The sequence below is a fragment of the Fulmarus glacialis genome, unplaced genomic scaffold (genome assembly GCF_000690835.1).
Source record: "Fulmarus glacialis isolate BGI_N327 unplaced genomic scaffold, ASM69083v1 scaffold568, whole genome shotgun sequence".
Lineage (NCBI taxonomy): Eukaryota > Metazoa > Chordata > Aves > Procellariiformes > Procellariidae > Fulmarus > Fulmarus glacialis.
Genome location: NW_009229867.1, coordinates 57,862 through 73,698, shown reverse-complemented (window position 1 = coordinate 73,698; position 15,837 = coordinate 57,862). Strand labels below are relative to the sequence as shown.

The window sequence follows — 15,837 nt, the reverse complement described above, 5'->3', positions numbered from 1 at the left end:
CCGCCCAGAGCAAGCACCAGCAGCTGCAGCCACCAGCTACGGCCCCTCACCCAACCTCCACCCCATAAACCTGTGAGATACACGGGGAGGAGAAAACCGCCCTTGCTACATGATGGGGCAGGCTGTATTTAAGTTACGATTCCCGCAAGAGCAAACTTTATATATTAGTAAATAGATCGTTATCGGTCTGAATCCAAGAGTTGGCCTATACAGATAGACCAGGATTTACGAGCCTGGGCTTTACCGCCTGGTTAGGGTTTGTCTTTCTTGTACTCTTCCATCATCTGCTAAAGCATATTCCCATGTATCAAGAATCATCACCAAATCTTCCTTAGCGATCCAGAACAGTCGGTTTAAAAAGAAAGTGGTAAAGAAACATGAAGAACTGTCTTTATCCAAGGCAGAACTCTAACATTTACCATTTTTTTGCCTTCTCCTCCTATTTGGCTATAAACAGCGGGCAGAGATGCGTTATCCTTATTCTCATGGTTGGCTCAAAGGGAGGAGGTTGCTATTGCAAAGACTTTTGCAGACTCTCGGTACGCAGCACGACAGCAGCTGTATTGCAGGAGGCATCAGGCTGAAGCCAGACTGCCCGAGGATGCCTCAGCCGGTTGTTTGCAAACCTCTGGAAATAGCATTGTCTTCAGACAGAAGGTTTAAAAAAAGATTCGCAAGGCGCATTGTATTAGATTTCGCCGAGGAAAAAAAAAAGGAAAATAAAGGTTAAAATAATTCCACGCTTCTGTTAGATGACTTTGTGGTAGGTATTTTGGTTTCCATAACATCAGCAGTATGCCACAGCAACAATTACATCATGGCTAAATACCGTTCTTGCACACAAATTCTATTACGATTTTAAGAAAAATCCTTAGTGAATACTTAAATTTGTCATTTCTTTTAGCAGAAGTGTCCAAATATCTCAGCAATCTGCTTTCAGCCTCCTGCAAGTTTTGGAGAGACAAGAAGCCTATCTCTGGATGCAGAGGAGGACCACTCCACTTCAGGTACCCATCACCAATAACCCCTCTTGTTTTTCAGCCACCAAGACATCAAATAAACCCTTGTAAAGCCACAAATATCTCAGATAAATTCACAATTCAAAGTAATGTAACTATTTTGCTGTCTTGAAACACCGTATTAACTACCTAGTCTTCATCTGTAGACTGGAAACTATCATTAAAAAACGGGTTAATCTTTGGGCCAGCTAGGAAGGAAGGATATTCTGAAGACCCAAGATCTGAATATGTATCATCAGTTTTCTTTCCATCAGATCCATTCCTCCACATGCAGCATGTAACTCCGAGAAGAGGAAAAGTAAATGATTAAACCATACGAATAATTCACCCAAGAATTAGCACCCATGCAGCTGTACAGCTTATTTATATTTATAGAAAGCAAACTATGCAGAGATGACCGTATTTTCCACCAGCAGAGCTTGCAGTGCTCCAGCTGTAGATGGATGATGTGCTCCGGCATTAAGAATTGGAACGAGCCCTTTGCAATCGGATGCCTCCGCAACTGCTCCTCTCATCCATACAGTAAATACTGACTTTAATGACTTCATGTGCTTGACAGATTTATAGGAGAAAGCTAATTAGGTCAGTGGTTTATAAGCCGGTCCAAGGAGAATTACAGATTGCTGCAATCAGGAGCTCTGCATATACCCCGGGCTCGGGGAGGAGCACTGACCCGCTAAGAAATCCCAGCCCAAACACGGGAATTCCCTTATGGATGACGGCATCTCGGCTCGCTCCTCCGAAGCCGGCGGAGGCTGCCAAAACCCGAGTGCACTGAAATCCCACCTCACCAAGGTATCATCTCTCTCCAGCTTTCAGGAAGGGTCCTCCCTCCCCAGGTCTCTTCTAGAAAGTGTATCAGTTACCTTCATAGTAAAAAACCAGCTATATTGGCTTTGCAATAGTCTTTTTGTTTGCCTTTTTATGGTGGATAATAGTAAAATAGACCTGTTCCTATAAATACAGACAGGTTTTCCCATTAACTTCTTACAGCATCTATTGAGTAGGGTGCATGAGCATACAAAGACCAGTTAAAAAAATGAAATAAAATGGGTTTGAGCAGCTCTGTTCCATCTTCTTGACCAAACAAAGAAGAGAGAGTTAACAGAGAAGCATCAAACTCCAGAGCAAACACCCCCCAAATGATCCGCTCAGGGCTATATTGCTTAGTTTTGGCCATCCTCATATTCAAGGAGACTTCTCTCTCTGACTTTTCAGGTCTCTCATAACACTGTAGAGGCCCAAAACGAAATGGGTTTGAGCAGCTCTGTTCCATCTTCTTGACCAAACAAAGAAGAGAGAGTTAACAGAGAAGCATCAAACTCCAGAGCAAACACCCCGCAAATGATCCGCTCAGGGCTATATTGCTTAGTTTTGGCCATCCTCATATTCAAGGAGACTTCTCTCTCTGACTTTTCAGGTCTCTCATAACACTGTAGAGGCCAAACTATCAGGGTTTCTGGGAAGGGCTGGTTTCATTCTTTGGTCTCAGCTGGACTCAGGCCGCAGAGCACAGCTCATGAAATACTAGCTCTACCGAAACTGATGATAAGGAGGATTTCCCTTGACCTCACCCAAAGAAGAATTTCACCTGAAGGGAGGGCATGCAGACTGGCATTAAAAAAAAAGGCATTTTGAAGATCTGTAACTTATTTACTGTATTATACAGCCCAATTATATGTTGTGCATCCATGAAACAACATGTACTTTAGCAGTTTTCTTGTCCTGCTTGTTGTTAGATAACAAATGATGTTTGGAGAAGACTCCTCCCATCCTAATTAATAGACTATGCCATCTTGTCGTATACGTTACCTGTTAAATTATGGCCTGTATTTTTGTTCTCTCTCTTACAGCACATTAATTTGAGGCTGGAAAGCGACACCCAGTCTTAACAAACCTAAAGCAAAGCTTAAAGTTCAACCTTTCCTAATCTGCCATGGCTATTGGAGGTCGTAAGGATCTCAAGTCTGACCTTGCAGAACATGTATGAGAGTGACATCTTCCCTCCCTCCCCACAAATTAACACTGGAAAGCAAAAAAACCACGAGAAAATTAGGGTGGCATTTTCAAGAGATGCCGAAAAATAACTTCTATGCGATATTAAATGACACAGCAGCAAGTCCAGACGAAGGCAAGGAAGGAGCCCTCTGAGCATATATCAAGGAGACAAAAGAGCAACGGTTAAGGTCTTCATGATGTTTGAGGATACTTGTATCCCAAAATGTTTATTTAAAACCAGCAAATCTCTGGCTGGATTTTATTTTACAGGTAGCAGTGGGTCAGATGGTAAATTAGAAGTGAAATTTTAATAGTTCAATGTACACGCCTTAACATACAAGAATTAAAGGGACAATTTAAGACCTTTATCAGTGCCACAAACTCATGTCAACACTCATTGGCATCAGAGTAAGTATTTTCACACCTACCTGCTCAAGTTTAAAGATGTGTTGGTTAAAGTAGTGCTGCAAGCGCTCGTTGGCAAAGTTAATGCAGAATTGTTCAAAACTATTATTTTCATAGTCTTCAAACCCAAAAATATCAAGTACTCCAATGGATAAAGTCTGCAAGAAAAGTAAGAATGCGGATTAAAATAAAATCACATAAAGTAAATGGATTATTTGTACGCAGCACACAATTAAAAGCATACAAACAGAATTAAATATACTTAATAGCAGGACTTTCAATTTTTACTGGAATTGTTGATATTATGCCATCTGGAAGACATCACCTACATCAGAGAGACAACATGTAACTTTAGATATCTGGACAGATGGCCTTTTTCTAAAAGAGAAGTCCTTTCAGAGTTGTTTCTTTGAAGAAACCTGAAGCCAGTTCTGAGTTATTCTATTGGATCTAAGACAGAATTATCTTTTGAGGGGAAAAATGCGGGTAGGGTTGGAAAAAAAGGCTTACACTGTGAAGACAGTCCACAGAAAGATGCCTACAAGGTGAATACAGGCTGTCTAAGCAAACACGCTCCAGCTGCAAGCCTTCCAAAGAAACACCTGCACGGCAGGGGTTTGCATGGAAACAATCCATTCAACAAAGGAAAATAAGTCTGGTCAGAAGTAAAATAGTATGGAATATAAAAGATCCACCTAGCATATCAGATGGATCAGATGAATGTCTCCTACCGAGAAGCATAGCCCAGACTGACTGATTTTTGGAATGGTTGAGTCTCTCTCACCTTACCGAAGGGGATGTAAAATAACGTAAAAATAGTAATGCTGCTGAAAAGGAGGGCTCAAATCCATCCCCTGAGTCAGGTTCCTTCATAATTAAAACCATAGGCAACAGAGCTGTTGAGCAAACAAAACAAAAGCTCCTTTTCTAACCTAATGACCCAAGAGTCTGCTTTCCCCACCCTTTGAAGACTTGGCTACTGCTTGCCTCGAATGAAGTTCTCTGGGCAGGGAAGGGAACCAAGCCTCATTTCCCACGGATGCTGTCCCAGGGCTCCGTGCTCCAGCACAGCCATCCCAGCCCTTGCCACCAGGACACAAGAAATGCTCTGCAGGACCAGCCCAACACTCCTCCCAGCCCAGCATCTCCAACCATGGCAGCAGGACATCCCATCCTGGGTACGTCGGCATGGCTCTTCTGTGGTCCGTCACCCTTTTCTACCCACAGTTTTGGGATGAGGGAGGGGGAGAGGCACCTCTGTGCCCCCTTTAGCTCATGGGCAAGAGATGTGTAAAGAGGTACCCATTCCATTTTTTTTTTAACCCATTGACACTATGATGCCTCACAGCCTCTCAGGCCAGCTTCTAGATGTTCACAAGAGAGAAGTGTTTTCTTTTACTAAATTCATACTCCATAACTTAAATTGCAAGATTTGGTGAGTTACAGTTCTAAAATGCCTTTTTTTCCACCACTTGATGATTTTTTTAAACCTCAACCGTATCCCACCCCAGCCTTTTCTCCAAATTGAAGAGCCCTAACCCTGTTTGGTCTCTCCTCTCTCCTCTAACCTACAATGACCTCTTGAGATGGTCATCAAGACATGGGTGCACCAAGCTTTTTTATGTTGCAAAATGAGGCCACCACCACTGCGAATTCACAGCTTGCTTTGCAATCTCCTGGCCCCCTCCCCTCCTCCTGAACCAACCCCGCTCCTCCCGTACCAGCCAGGCAAGGGGCAGCAGCGGACCCTGGCCACACGTACGTTGGCCCACGAGGAAGTGAAACCCATCACTCCCCGGGCTCAGACTATCCCTCCTTCCCTTAACAGGAGTAGAAACATGGATCTTTCTCCTTCATGTATGTACTGGATTTCATAAATCTTGAGCACTCTGCTTGTTGGATGAATTTGGTAAACATGGGGGAAGAGGGAGGTGGGGACTTGACAGCCCATAAACCTCACTGACACAGGGAGCCAGGGTGAAAAACAAGCTGAAGCAGGTATAATTTCTGCTGCAACTTCCAAACCAGTATATGACTGTTCTGTTAAACAAGTAATTAATAATTAGTTACAAATAAAACTCGGATTGTGTCCACCTAGCAAGCCTGTTGTCATCGGAAAAGGAGTGAAGTGTTTGAAGGACACGTGCACAGAGAGCTCCACCAGCAGTTCGTTAGCGAACTGCGCTCTGGGGTAAGCTTCCATGTCTAACCAAAGCCATTTCACTTGTACACGGGTTCTGTTCATACGTTACAATTCATTAAATAAAAATATTAAGCGAGGTAAAAGCATTAGCACTGGTCAAATGAACCAAATCTCAAGCAGAGAAGAGAAACACCTCCACCTCAGAAGAACCTGAGAGCTGTCAGGCACGCTGGTTTTAATTTTATTGGTCTTATCTGCACTCTGGATTTCATAAGACTACCTTCCTAAGACTAGCCTAACTCCACTGCCAGAAATAAAAACCAGACTATCCGCAAGTGTCTCTACGCTGTAGTTTGTCTGTTTTCAACAGACCACGTAACGTGGGAGGAAAATATTCCTTCTGTGCTCAACTCCTGACCAGGGAACCACCTACGGCTGGAACAGACAGAGCTGCCGTGGGCAGAGCGGCCACCCGGCTTGTGAGTTGAAGCTTTGTATGATATGGACTTCAGCTACCAGAACAAGGGAAAACACAATTAAAAAAAGCATATAAGCTCAACAATAAGACTCTAACCCATTTTTCCAAGAGGTCTTTGGCTACTTTATCCTTTGTTCAGGCTTTTCTCCCTATTCCAGGGCCAGACTCTACCTCCTCACCCCCACCCATGCCATGCCAAGGATGGCTGCTGAAGGTCCTTGGCCAGCTTCCCAGAAGTTTGCATCATTTGGCAAAATGCCCATGAGAAACAGCCGTTTGACGAGAAGATGGAAATTGGGAAGCCACCGGACCAAGGACTGAGCCTGGCAGAGGGATTCACTCTCACTCGCTGCTTCCCAAGGCTCGAGCATCCTTCTCCTGCTTGTCCCAACAAACGTGGCAACCCTTTTGTTCACAGATATTTTCATTAAACGACAGCCTAACAAGCAGAAATCTGCTTCATCTTTTTTTTTTAAATAGATGTCAGGAAGAATTCTTCTTAAACTCTTTGTATAATTAGCAGCTCATATTTTACCTATATTATACATGGAAAAAGTGATGATGGAAACACGTCAAAGTGACTTTTCCTCATCCACGACACCGATGCTCCATGCGCATCGTCCCTGCATAAGCAAATCCCGACCCCAACCACCCCACCGCTGCGCAAGCTTCTCCCTACGATACACAAGAGCTCCCCAGAACTGCTCCAGATAAAAGTCGCTATTGCACGACATAAAAACAAGACTTGGAAGATAAAACGCTCACACTTCCAGAATCCTTATGGAATTACTGACACTGGCTTTCACAAGCGCCGTGCTGATGCTCTGTGGACACAGTTAAGCCCCTGCCACGAGTGAACACTTTAAATAGGGTTTTCAAGCTCTCACAAGCATAATTTAATATGAAATCGCTGAGCACAAAAAACCTCCCCCCTTTTTTTTAATGCTGGTTAATTTACTGTGTCAAAACTGCTACTAAAATAGATTTTCATGTGTGCGTGTAAATACATTTATAAAGCAAAATAGAACAGTTATATATTGAAAAATTGGCTACTTCAGTTATAAAAGAATCCTATTAAAAATATTATATTTTGAAGTTGTCTTTTTATAATTTTTTGCTGATACCCAAAATTAAACAAGCTCAGAGAGGTAAAACGCACAGAACTCAAAAAAAGAAAAAAAATCTGCATTTAACAAAATCACTGCAGGTATCAAACCGCGCATACAACATGAGGATGGTTAATTCTGCCATGGTTGTTACATGGGGAAAACCAGCATTCTTCTCACATCACTATGTGGATAACTCCCGAACACCTCCAGAACACAAATCTTAAGATGTGGGGTTTTTTTCCAGTTTCAAGCCAGAGAAATTAGGGCAGAGCTCTGTGGTGAATCAGGTCATTTGCCCTCTGTTGCAGGAGGCAGCATCGCAAAGATGTTGGCAAAGATGTCGCAAGAGAAAGAGGTCAATGCATTTAAGTTGGTAAAACTTTTAAAAATGAGAAATTGGGAATTTATGGCTATTTTTCTGCTTTCTGGCCAAAAAAATCTCATCCCTACGCAAAAGGGTTATACCAGTTTTTCCATTATAAAGCAGCACAAATCTGCCAGTACAGAGTCATTTCTTATAGCAAGGTGAAAAAAAATTATTTCCATTGAGTTATGCGTAAATGAAATTATTTTGTTAAACTGCCTGACAAAAGCACACAACCTGGTTGGTTTTAGGATTAAGTTTGTAAAGGAAATAACCGAAGGAATTTTATATTTACAAATCTTCTAATTCTTCAATTTCAAATTCACACATTGAATGAGTGTTGTAAGGAAATCATGCAAAGATGTAATATAATTTAGACCTCAAGTAGCCAAGTCTAGTTTATGCATTAATGTTGTTCCTTTATCAAAACTAACATTTAAAATTAACAAGGACGCAGCACGGACAAGCCTGCAGCACATGACTGCATTACGAGTATATCGAATCTATAGCAAAATTCCTGTAATTAAAAGTGTACGCCTACAAGGATTTTTAAAATTTGGGCGAACCCTGGAAACACTTTCTGGTTGAGATGATAAAAGTGACTTCATGCTTTCCTAAAAATGTCACAGCCATGACATTTAAACACCGAGCACGAGTCTTAAGGGCTTTCAGCAAATGACAGTCTTGAAGCTACATTCACATGCTTTGCAATTCCCAAACCACCAATAAATAGCGATCATTGGAGCTAATTTATGTCACCCCAAACGCACGCTGGTGATGTCATTCCACCACAGAGGTACATTTTGGCAATCACAAATAGGTTTGCTTCCAATTCTGGGGAAAAATCTTTTTTATTACTATTTTTAAAATTTTTATGTGTTTTAAAAAATTTTAAAATTTATTTTTTACAATATTCCAAAGCCAATACTGTAAAAAAAAAGAAGAAACAAAACCCCATCACCACTAAATCTAAAAGGACTACTCCAATCTACATCAGCACGATATACATGATGACCTATAACATAAAGTGGGAGGCAGTGATTTGCTACAAATTTGGAAGTTGGGACCTAAAAATCATAAACAGATATGCATTAAACCCATTGCGTGTTCAGCAATTTTTCCTCTGTTTGAGGTCAGATAGCCAAGAATAAAATCGTTGATTAAATTTAAATGAATTTTTTTTCATGACCATGAATTCTTCACGAATTCAGCCATGAATTTTCTTCATGGCCATTAATTTAAATGAATTTTCTTCACGGCCATGAAATTGCATTCACCATCATCACCACGTATGCAGCACCTCATCTGAAAACAGCAGCAAGGTTATTTAGGAAGAAATTGAGACACTTCACAAGAACCAAACGGGAAAAGCTTAAAAAAAAAAAACTTGGAAGAAATGCCTTTTGGTCCACCTTGATCTACACTGTATCATCATTTTAAGCAACGAGACAGACTTCTAACAATTCTTAACCTAATTTATGAAAGGAGAATTAAATAAGAGACTCTCTGAGGTTTAGTAATCTAGTTCTCAAGAGGAGGAAAAATCTCCAACCTCATTAATAAAGGTCAAATTTCAGACAGTTTGTAGGGGATCATGAGAACACAAAAGAAGCTAAAAGCAATAGAGAGAAGACCAAGGAAAACAGAGAGTCGGAGTGAAACCGATACGCAGCAGTGCTGCTATGGGCATAAAACAAGCCGTATCAAATAACTTATTCACAACTTGGTTCAGAAATAATACACTACGAATCCTGTCAGCAAGCAAGATAAGCCAAATCCCACTGCGTTTTCCCAAAATAATTCACTGTACATTTAACTAAAATTGGATATCAAAGGTCTGATTTACATCTTCCAAATACTCACTTGAAAACCAGTGGAAGAACGATGACCGGGCGCTTATTTTTTTTACCCAGCTTCATCTTTTGATCTTCTCCTTACTGCTGACATCAAATAAATACACATATTGGGATATGAAAATTGTCTCCATTCCCATTATCCCAAGTCCTCTTGGGGCAAGGTCTTTGTTAGGATCTAGGTCTTCTTCCCACCTATCACCAAACCACATGGCCCACCAGCAATTAAATAGGCTTAACTAGCTATAAATAGCCTCCTCGGCAAACGCAGCCTGCACGGAGGAGTATGATGTCCACCACCGGTTTGGTTGAGCATGAGTTTTGGTCAACGAAGTTGTCCTAGGTGGCTGGGGCAATGCCTTCTTCTGCAACCTCCAGCCTTCACGTCAAAGCCCCAAGCTACCACAACCAGGTGAGCTGTAGCTCTGGACAAGCCAACTTCTGCAAAGGCTATACAAGCTCTCCATGACTATTTTCATAGGACAGCTATGTATGACCACTGAAATAAAAATTTATACTCATGAAGAGATATACTTTCACATTCATTTTTGTGATCAACTTCAGATGCAGTTCTCCTCCCATATCCACTCTGAATTCAGATGGTTTTGAGTCTTACTTCTGCATAACACGACTGTCATATAAGAAAGCCCTCCGCCAAGAAATCCATCACCTGACAACCTTTCAAACCTTCAAAACCTGAGAGATTATTTCAAAATATATCTCAGAAGTCAAAGGAATATTGGTGACAAGTGTGGGCTGGGATTAAGCCAGGACACTTGCTGCAGGGCGAGTTGCATATTGCTCACCCACTGCAAACTCGGGAGTCAGCAACCTTTCGTGGTGAGGTGCAAGACTGTATTTTTCTTTCTTAAATCAGCGACTCAGTGTGTTTAGGAGATTTTTTGAGGGAGCTGGTAGATGCCAGCAAGTAGATGTCATCCAAGTGCTGAGATCATGTTGCCTTCGAGGACCTGTTCCCAGGGTCCGGAGATGCCCCTGCTCCCAGTCCACCTTCCAGTTACTTGCTGGTGTTGCCCAACCCCAAGACCACATATGGGAGGTTAAGAACAACCTGTATCTTCATCCAGGCTTTCTCCAAGCACGAACTGAAAAGGATTTCAAGAAGATTGTGAAGTGGTAGGAAAAACCAGATTAATCGGCATCAGCTCGGTTCTTCCAGGGCAGAGAAGGGTGGTAATTGCTGGTTGGTGTCTCAGCAGCAGCCGCAGAGCCCAGGATGCCCTCGGCTGCTTGCTGGCAGCGACTTTATTCCTTGAGGGCAAAGGAGCTGCTACTCCCAGCCCTGCCTGGTCCAGGCAGACGCTTCTCCTCCCTCTGTGCTGGAAGGACCCAAGTTGGGGGCAAAAAGAGGGGGCGAGGAGGTGACGCTGTAGAACAACTCAAGAGAAAATTGGCTAGTCGATCTTTAACGAAGCTGCTCTCTGCAGCTCTGTGCAATGCACATAAACTCTCTTCTTTAACCTCTCTACCCATAAAATGGGCAGGATTCATGCATTTTCATGATTTCTGGGGGACTTGTGAAAATCAATCAATGTTCATAGAGGACTCTGAAGATAAACCTACTTACACTCCTGTCTCCAGAAGTATATATTTCTCGGTATTTTGAGCACTACCTTCCCGTTTCAGAAACCCTGGCATGCGTACAGCCCCGGACTGCCTCCCTGGATCTCGACACCGGTACGAGCCTGCACGTTCCTGCAGCTCCGGGCCCTGGGCGTTTGCCAGCGTAGGCGGATCTGCTCTTGCGCAAGGGCAACGCCGCTCCCAGCTCCCAGCGCTTGCTGCCTGACCTGGATCTCATTGCTACACCGTACGATTCTGGGCAAAGAAAATGGGTCAGAAAACTGGGAATTGGGAATTCATGAGATGATACAGGGAGACGGGTAAGGGGAAGGTCGTTATGCTGCACAGGAGTCTTGGCTGGAGGAAGCAGAGAGTTAATATGCAGCAGCGATGCTGGAAAACAGCACAAATTTGGGCTGTTCTGGCTCCTACCTGCTGAGATTTGAGGTTGGGAACTAAAGTTTAATGGCCCATAAACACCTACCGTTGTGCCCTGCTATTACAGACGTGCTGACTAAGCAAGCAATAGTGTCCTAGTCTGATTTTGTATTTAAGTATTACAGAACAGATAATATTTTTTAAAAATCATTGGACCATTAAAAAAAAATTTATTAGTATTTAAGATGCATTTCCTTGTCAAAACAAATCCACCTTTTCTGCTTCACCAAATACACAAACAGTGGGGTTTTTTTCCTGACAGCCCAGACAAAACTTTTGATGACTTGGAAAAAAATCAGGAAAGAAGACAACATTTTTAGTAAAATATTAAACAGAGGAAGAGGAAGCATGTGCAATCAGAAGAGACACTGGATGTTACCCACTTTAACAACCTTTCTTGTCAGAAAAGCGTATAACCAAATTTTATACGCATGTATTTATTTTCAGTCTATAATTATGCTCCGCAAGCATTTCTATGGAGTTAAATAAAGGACTGGCTACACTGCAAGTCCCTGCAACTTCAGTCCTACAGCATAATTCAAACGTAATGTTAGCGCTTAGCAAAACAATCCTCCTTTTGGCAGCTGTGGCTTCAGCCTGGATGTACAACCCCCCCCCAAAAAAAACACACGCTGCTGGCCCATACCCAAAATTTCCAAGCCAAGGGTAGCTGGCGAGCTGCAAGCACGTGCGTGTATGGACGCATCCATGCACCCGTGCTTTCTGGTGTCAGCATCCCCCCGCCGCAATGAGCACAGATGAATACATGAGAGTTTTTGGAAAGGACGTCCTGGATTGTGACATCCAGCCCTGCTATTGCAGGAAATGTCATGTCATCCCTTCCATCAATCCTTTGGGAAAGCAGTTCGGCACCGTCGCCATCTTTTTTTCCCCAATCTCACTTTTCTGCTCGTTAGCGATGTGCTATCTCAGTACCTACTGACACCACAGCTTGTTCACCTTTTCTGATTATTTTTATGGAACAACCTCATCAAAACGCCTCCCGTTAGGAAGCTTTCTTTTTTTTCCCCTCAATTAATATATGGTCCCATAGTTTTACACACAAGAAGGAAAAGTCTTTGGCATGTCTCCCAGGGGGCTGGGGGAACAGACTTTTGTGGCTACAACAAAACCTCTTCCCCAGCCTCTTTGAGGATATATTATTCGAGGTGCTTCACCCTTCCTGGCTCCGCAAACACTGCTTAAAATAACGATGTCTAAAATATTAACCGACAAAAGTTAACTTTACGTTAAGCAGTGTGCTGTTAGGAGCTTGGGTAATGTTTTATCCCATAGTTACCTATTTTAAAAACTCAAGAGTGTAGCCAAAAGAGCTGGCGAAATGTTACCTTGGTGCTTTCCTCCATGTCCTTCGAATTGAGGAGTGCGTGGTTAATTCTGAACACTATCCAGTCGAACAGGGCGCTGTACAATGATTTAGCCATGGAGTTTCGCACGGTCACAGCCTGAAAGAGAAAAGAAAAAGGTGATTGGAAACGATTCTTGCTCTGCACTGAAACGGATTTTGCTTCTCAAGCATCCATATTTCTCCCTTGCCAAAGCTTTTGTCTACTGTTTTAGTTTACGCCGTGTACTGACGCCATCGTGAGTTGGTTGCAATCCCAGGGCCATGAGATGTGCCCCTTGGCTTGGTTTCCTTTGGTGCATTCAAGCGAACGATGCACGAGATCACACCATAAATCCCATCACTGGTGGTGAAAGGAAAAGAAAGAAAAATATATATAAAAATAAAAGATATATTAAAAATACGTATTTAACTTCACCAAGATCCTTGAAGAGTTTATTCGTGGAGAAGGAAAGAGGAGGGTGGATATTGCACAGCAACGATAGCAAGCGATGTGAAAGCACACGCTGGGGCAGGCAGCGCCTGGTACCAGTAGAAGGGTTGCGAAGAGGGAGGCTAAAACCCCTACAGTAAATCTGTGAGCAGTCCTGAAAACTTCAAGTTTTCCAGGTACTGCCAATGGGGGCTACAAATCACGGCAGGCAGATTCGCTGCTCCTCCAGCAGCTCTCCTAGAAAGGGGAATAATACCTCTGAAGTGACCCCCCCACCCCCCGGTGCTCTCAGCCACGACGCAAAGGGACACATGCACTGGGACAGGCACCTACATACACAACCATAAAGCAGCAATTCATATTTAAGGCCCATCTTTGTTCTTGCTGCTCGTGATTCTTCCTTGAATTACCACCTTGAGCTGTATTGCAGTGCTTTGGTACATACCAATCACCTAAAATCTTGTGATACCAGCCGTGACTGTTAAATTTCGGTTCATTTTAGTCACTGTGGAAGAATAAACACGGAAACAGAATGTTCACGCATCACTATTTCAATAAAACCTTCAACTATAACAAATCGGTGGCTTGTCACACATTGCCTTGAAATCCTTCTCACCAACCCTCCCTTCCAGGTACATCATCTGAGTGGCCTTATTTCACTGACCCCAAGCAAAAGAATAAAGCTCACGTAGCATCGTTTATCTTCTATTAGCTTGTTCCCACCTCTTTTTCCTTTAATTTTTTGTGATAGGATCTTTTAGCGTGAACACAAGCTGTTCTGCCAACGTTTTGCTCTTAACGTGCAACGAATCCAGTACGCGGTCTCGCTTTCTCTCCCTCTCGAGTTGGAACAGGAGAAGGCAGGAACACGGTCCGTGACCGGTGCTCACAAGCTCACAGCGCACAAAAGCCTCCGTACGCTGGTAACCAGTGCTCGGTGGCAATAAAACATTGTCAGATCAGCCACGTTGCAAGGATAATTACAAAATATTGCAACAGTTAACAAGGAATTACTCGCCCAAAAAAAGCACTGCTACAAACCGAAAACAAGCGTACGATGAAAACATATGAGCAACAGGACCGAAAGGATTTTTTGTAGCGCAGACCAAAATAGCGCTTTTAAAGACTGAGTGTGAGCTGTTGAAATGTCTGAGTTGTCCAACAAGTGTTGGAAAGCAGCTGGCATTTAGAAATACAAACAGGTCTAGTTTCCAGTAACTGTTTTTTCCTTCCTTTACAGAAGAAGAGGTTTTGGGAAGGGGTTTTTTTTGCTGTTTTTATTACAAGCAACATGGGTTGTTTTTGTTTTTTTTTTTTTCTGTTGCTTTTATTTTTTACATTTTCCCAAAATGTGGGGGAATATTTCAGTGATTAATAGAAAATTTCAAGACCAGTTTTCTAACCCCACACTCCATCTCAGCTTATTTGATTGGATAAAGCTGGAAAACAATCAGTGCCACTGTCACACCAGAAAAATCAGTCTCTGGGGAAAGACGAAGGCCAAGACCCAGGAATGTTTCTCGCTGCCGTAATGCTTTGTCCTAGCGTAAACCAGCCCAATTAACTGCTCCAACACAAAGGCGTGCAATTAAAAACGAAAACCATTTCTATTTAAAGCCAACAGAGAATGGCATCGTTTCCTCTGTACAGTCATATACGGGTTTATATTGCAATACGTTTCTTTTCCCCTTTTGTTAGAGGCTATAGGGATGTGCAGGACGTCACCGCTGAATTTTCCTTTTTTCTAAAATAGACGAGGATATCATTAAGCCTGCACCATCCCAGCATTGCCCAGTTTCCTCCAGGAATGTAGGCTATAAGCCATCGCTTTTCTTCCCAAGATGGGCTCGCCTACATGGCAAGCTGGGAAGCCCATGAGGAGCTGCTCTCCTTGCTACGCTTGGGACCCAAAAACGTGATCAACGGCCCAGATCTCAAATTCTTCAATAGTTATTTTTAGAAGCGATGGCTGTATCGTAAGAGCTGGGAGGAAACTCCTGGCAAAGCAACATATAGAGAATATGGGGGGGTGGAGCACACGTACACATGGATCTCATTTGCAAATTTGTTGGCTCCTTATAAGCCAATTTCTTCTCTCCACCGTACCAACAAATCCAGATAATTCCTCGACAGACGCGCCGTCATAGCGGACTTGTGGTGTAAGCAGCCCTTCGCCCTGCACGCTCCCCCAGACAATGAAATGCAGCCGCGCCGAAACCAGGATCCTCGCTTTGCCTCCTGGTACGTGCAGACTCCTCCTGGCAGGACTTCCACCGCAAAGAAATCTGGTTTCAGACACCCAAGTTGCTCCAGTGCTGCTGGGTGCTATGGGGTCCCACCAAAACGGGCTCTCCAAGCTCAACTCCCCGCGCCGTGCTGGACCTGCTTGTGGGGAGCGATGTCCACCAGCACTGGGAACGAAGTCCGTGGTACCCAACGTCCACGGTACCCAAACTAGCAGCAGCATTCTAAAATGAGGTATTTTTAATTGGCCTGAAGAGTTGAAGACAGCATTCTGCCGTCATGCAACATCCATTCATAATGTACCAGCAGAGAAATTAATCTATTTTATATGACTCAAGTTTTTGGGTTTTTTGAGAGGTTTTTTTTGGTTTTGTCTGGGGTTTTGTTTCCCCCACTCCCCCCC

General features: G+C 43.1%; 1 protein-coding gene across 1 annotated transcript in view; it reads right to left on the bottom strand.

Annotated features, from left to right (window-relative positions):
- Positions 1–3,445: 3,445 nt before the first annotated feature.
- The window catches only part of LOC104081295 (unconventional myosin-IXa-like), a gene marked incomplete at its 3' end in the record, with an annotated part of 56,167 nt that continues 43,775 nt past the window's right edge, over positions 3,446–15,837 (bottom strand). Inside the window, exons 9-10 of the mRNA XM_009583985.1 lie at positions 12,741–12,857; positions 3,446–3,580 (exon numbers count right to left, since the gene is read on the bottom strand). Of these exons, the coding sequence (XP_009582280.1) occupies positions 3,446–3,580; positions 12,741–12,857 (252 nt within the window). The remainder of the gene's footprint in view (positions 3,581–12,740; positions 12,858–15,837) is intronic.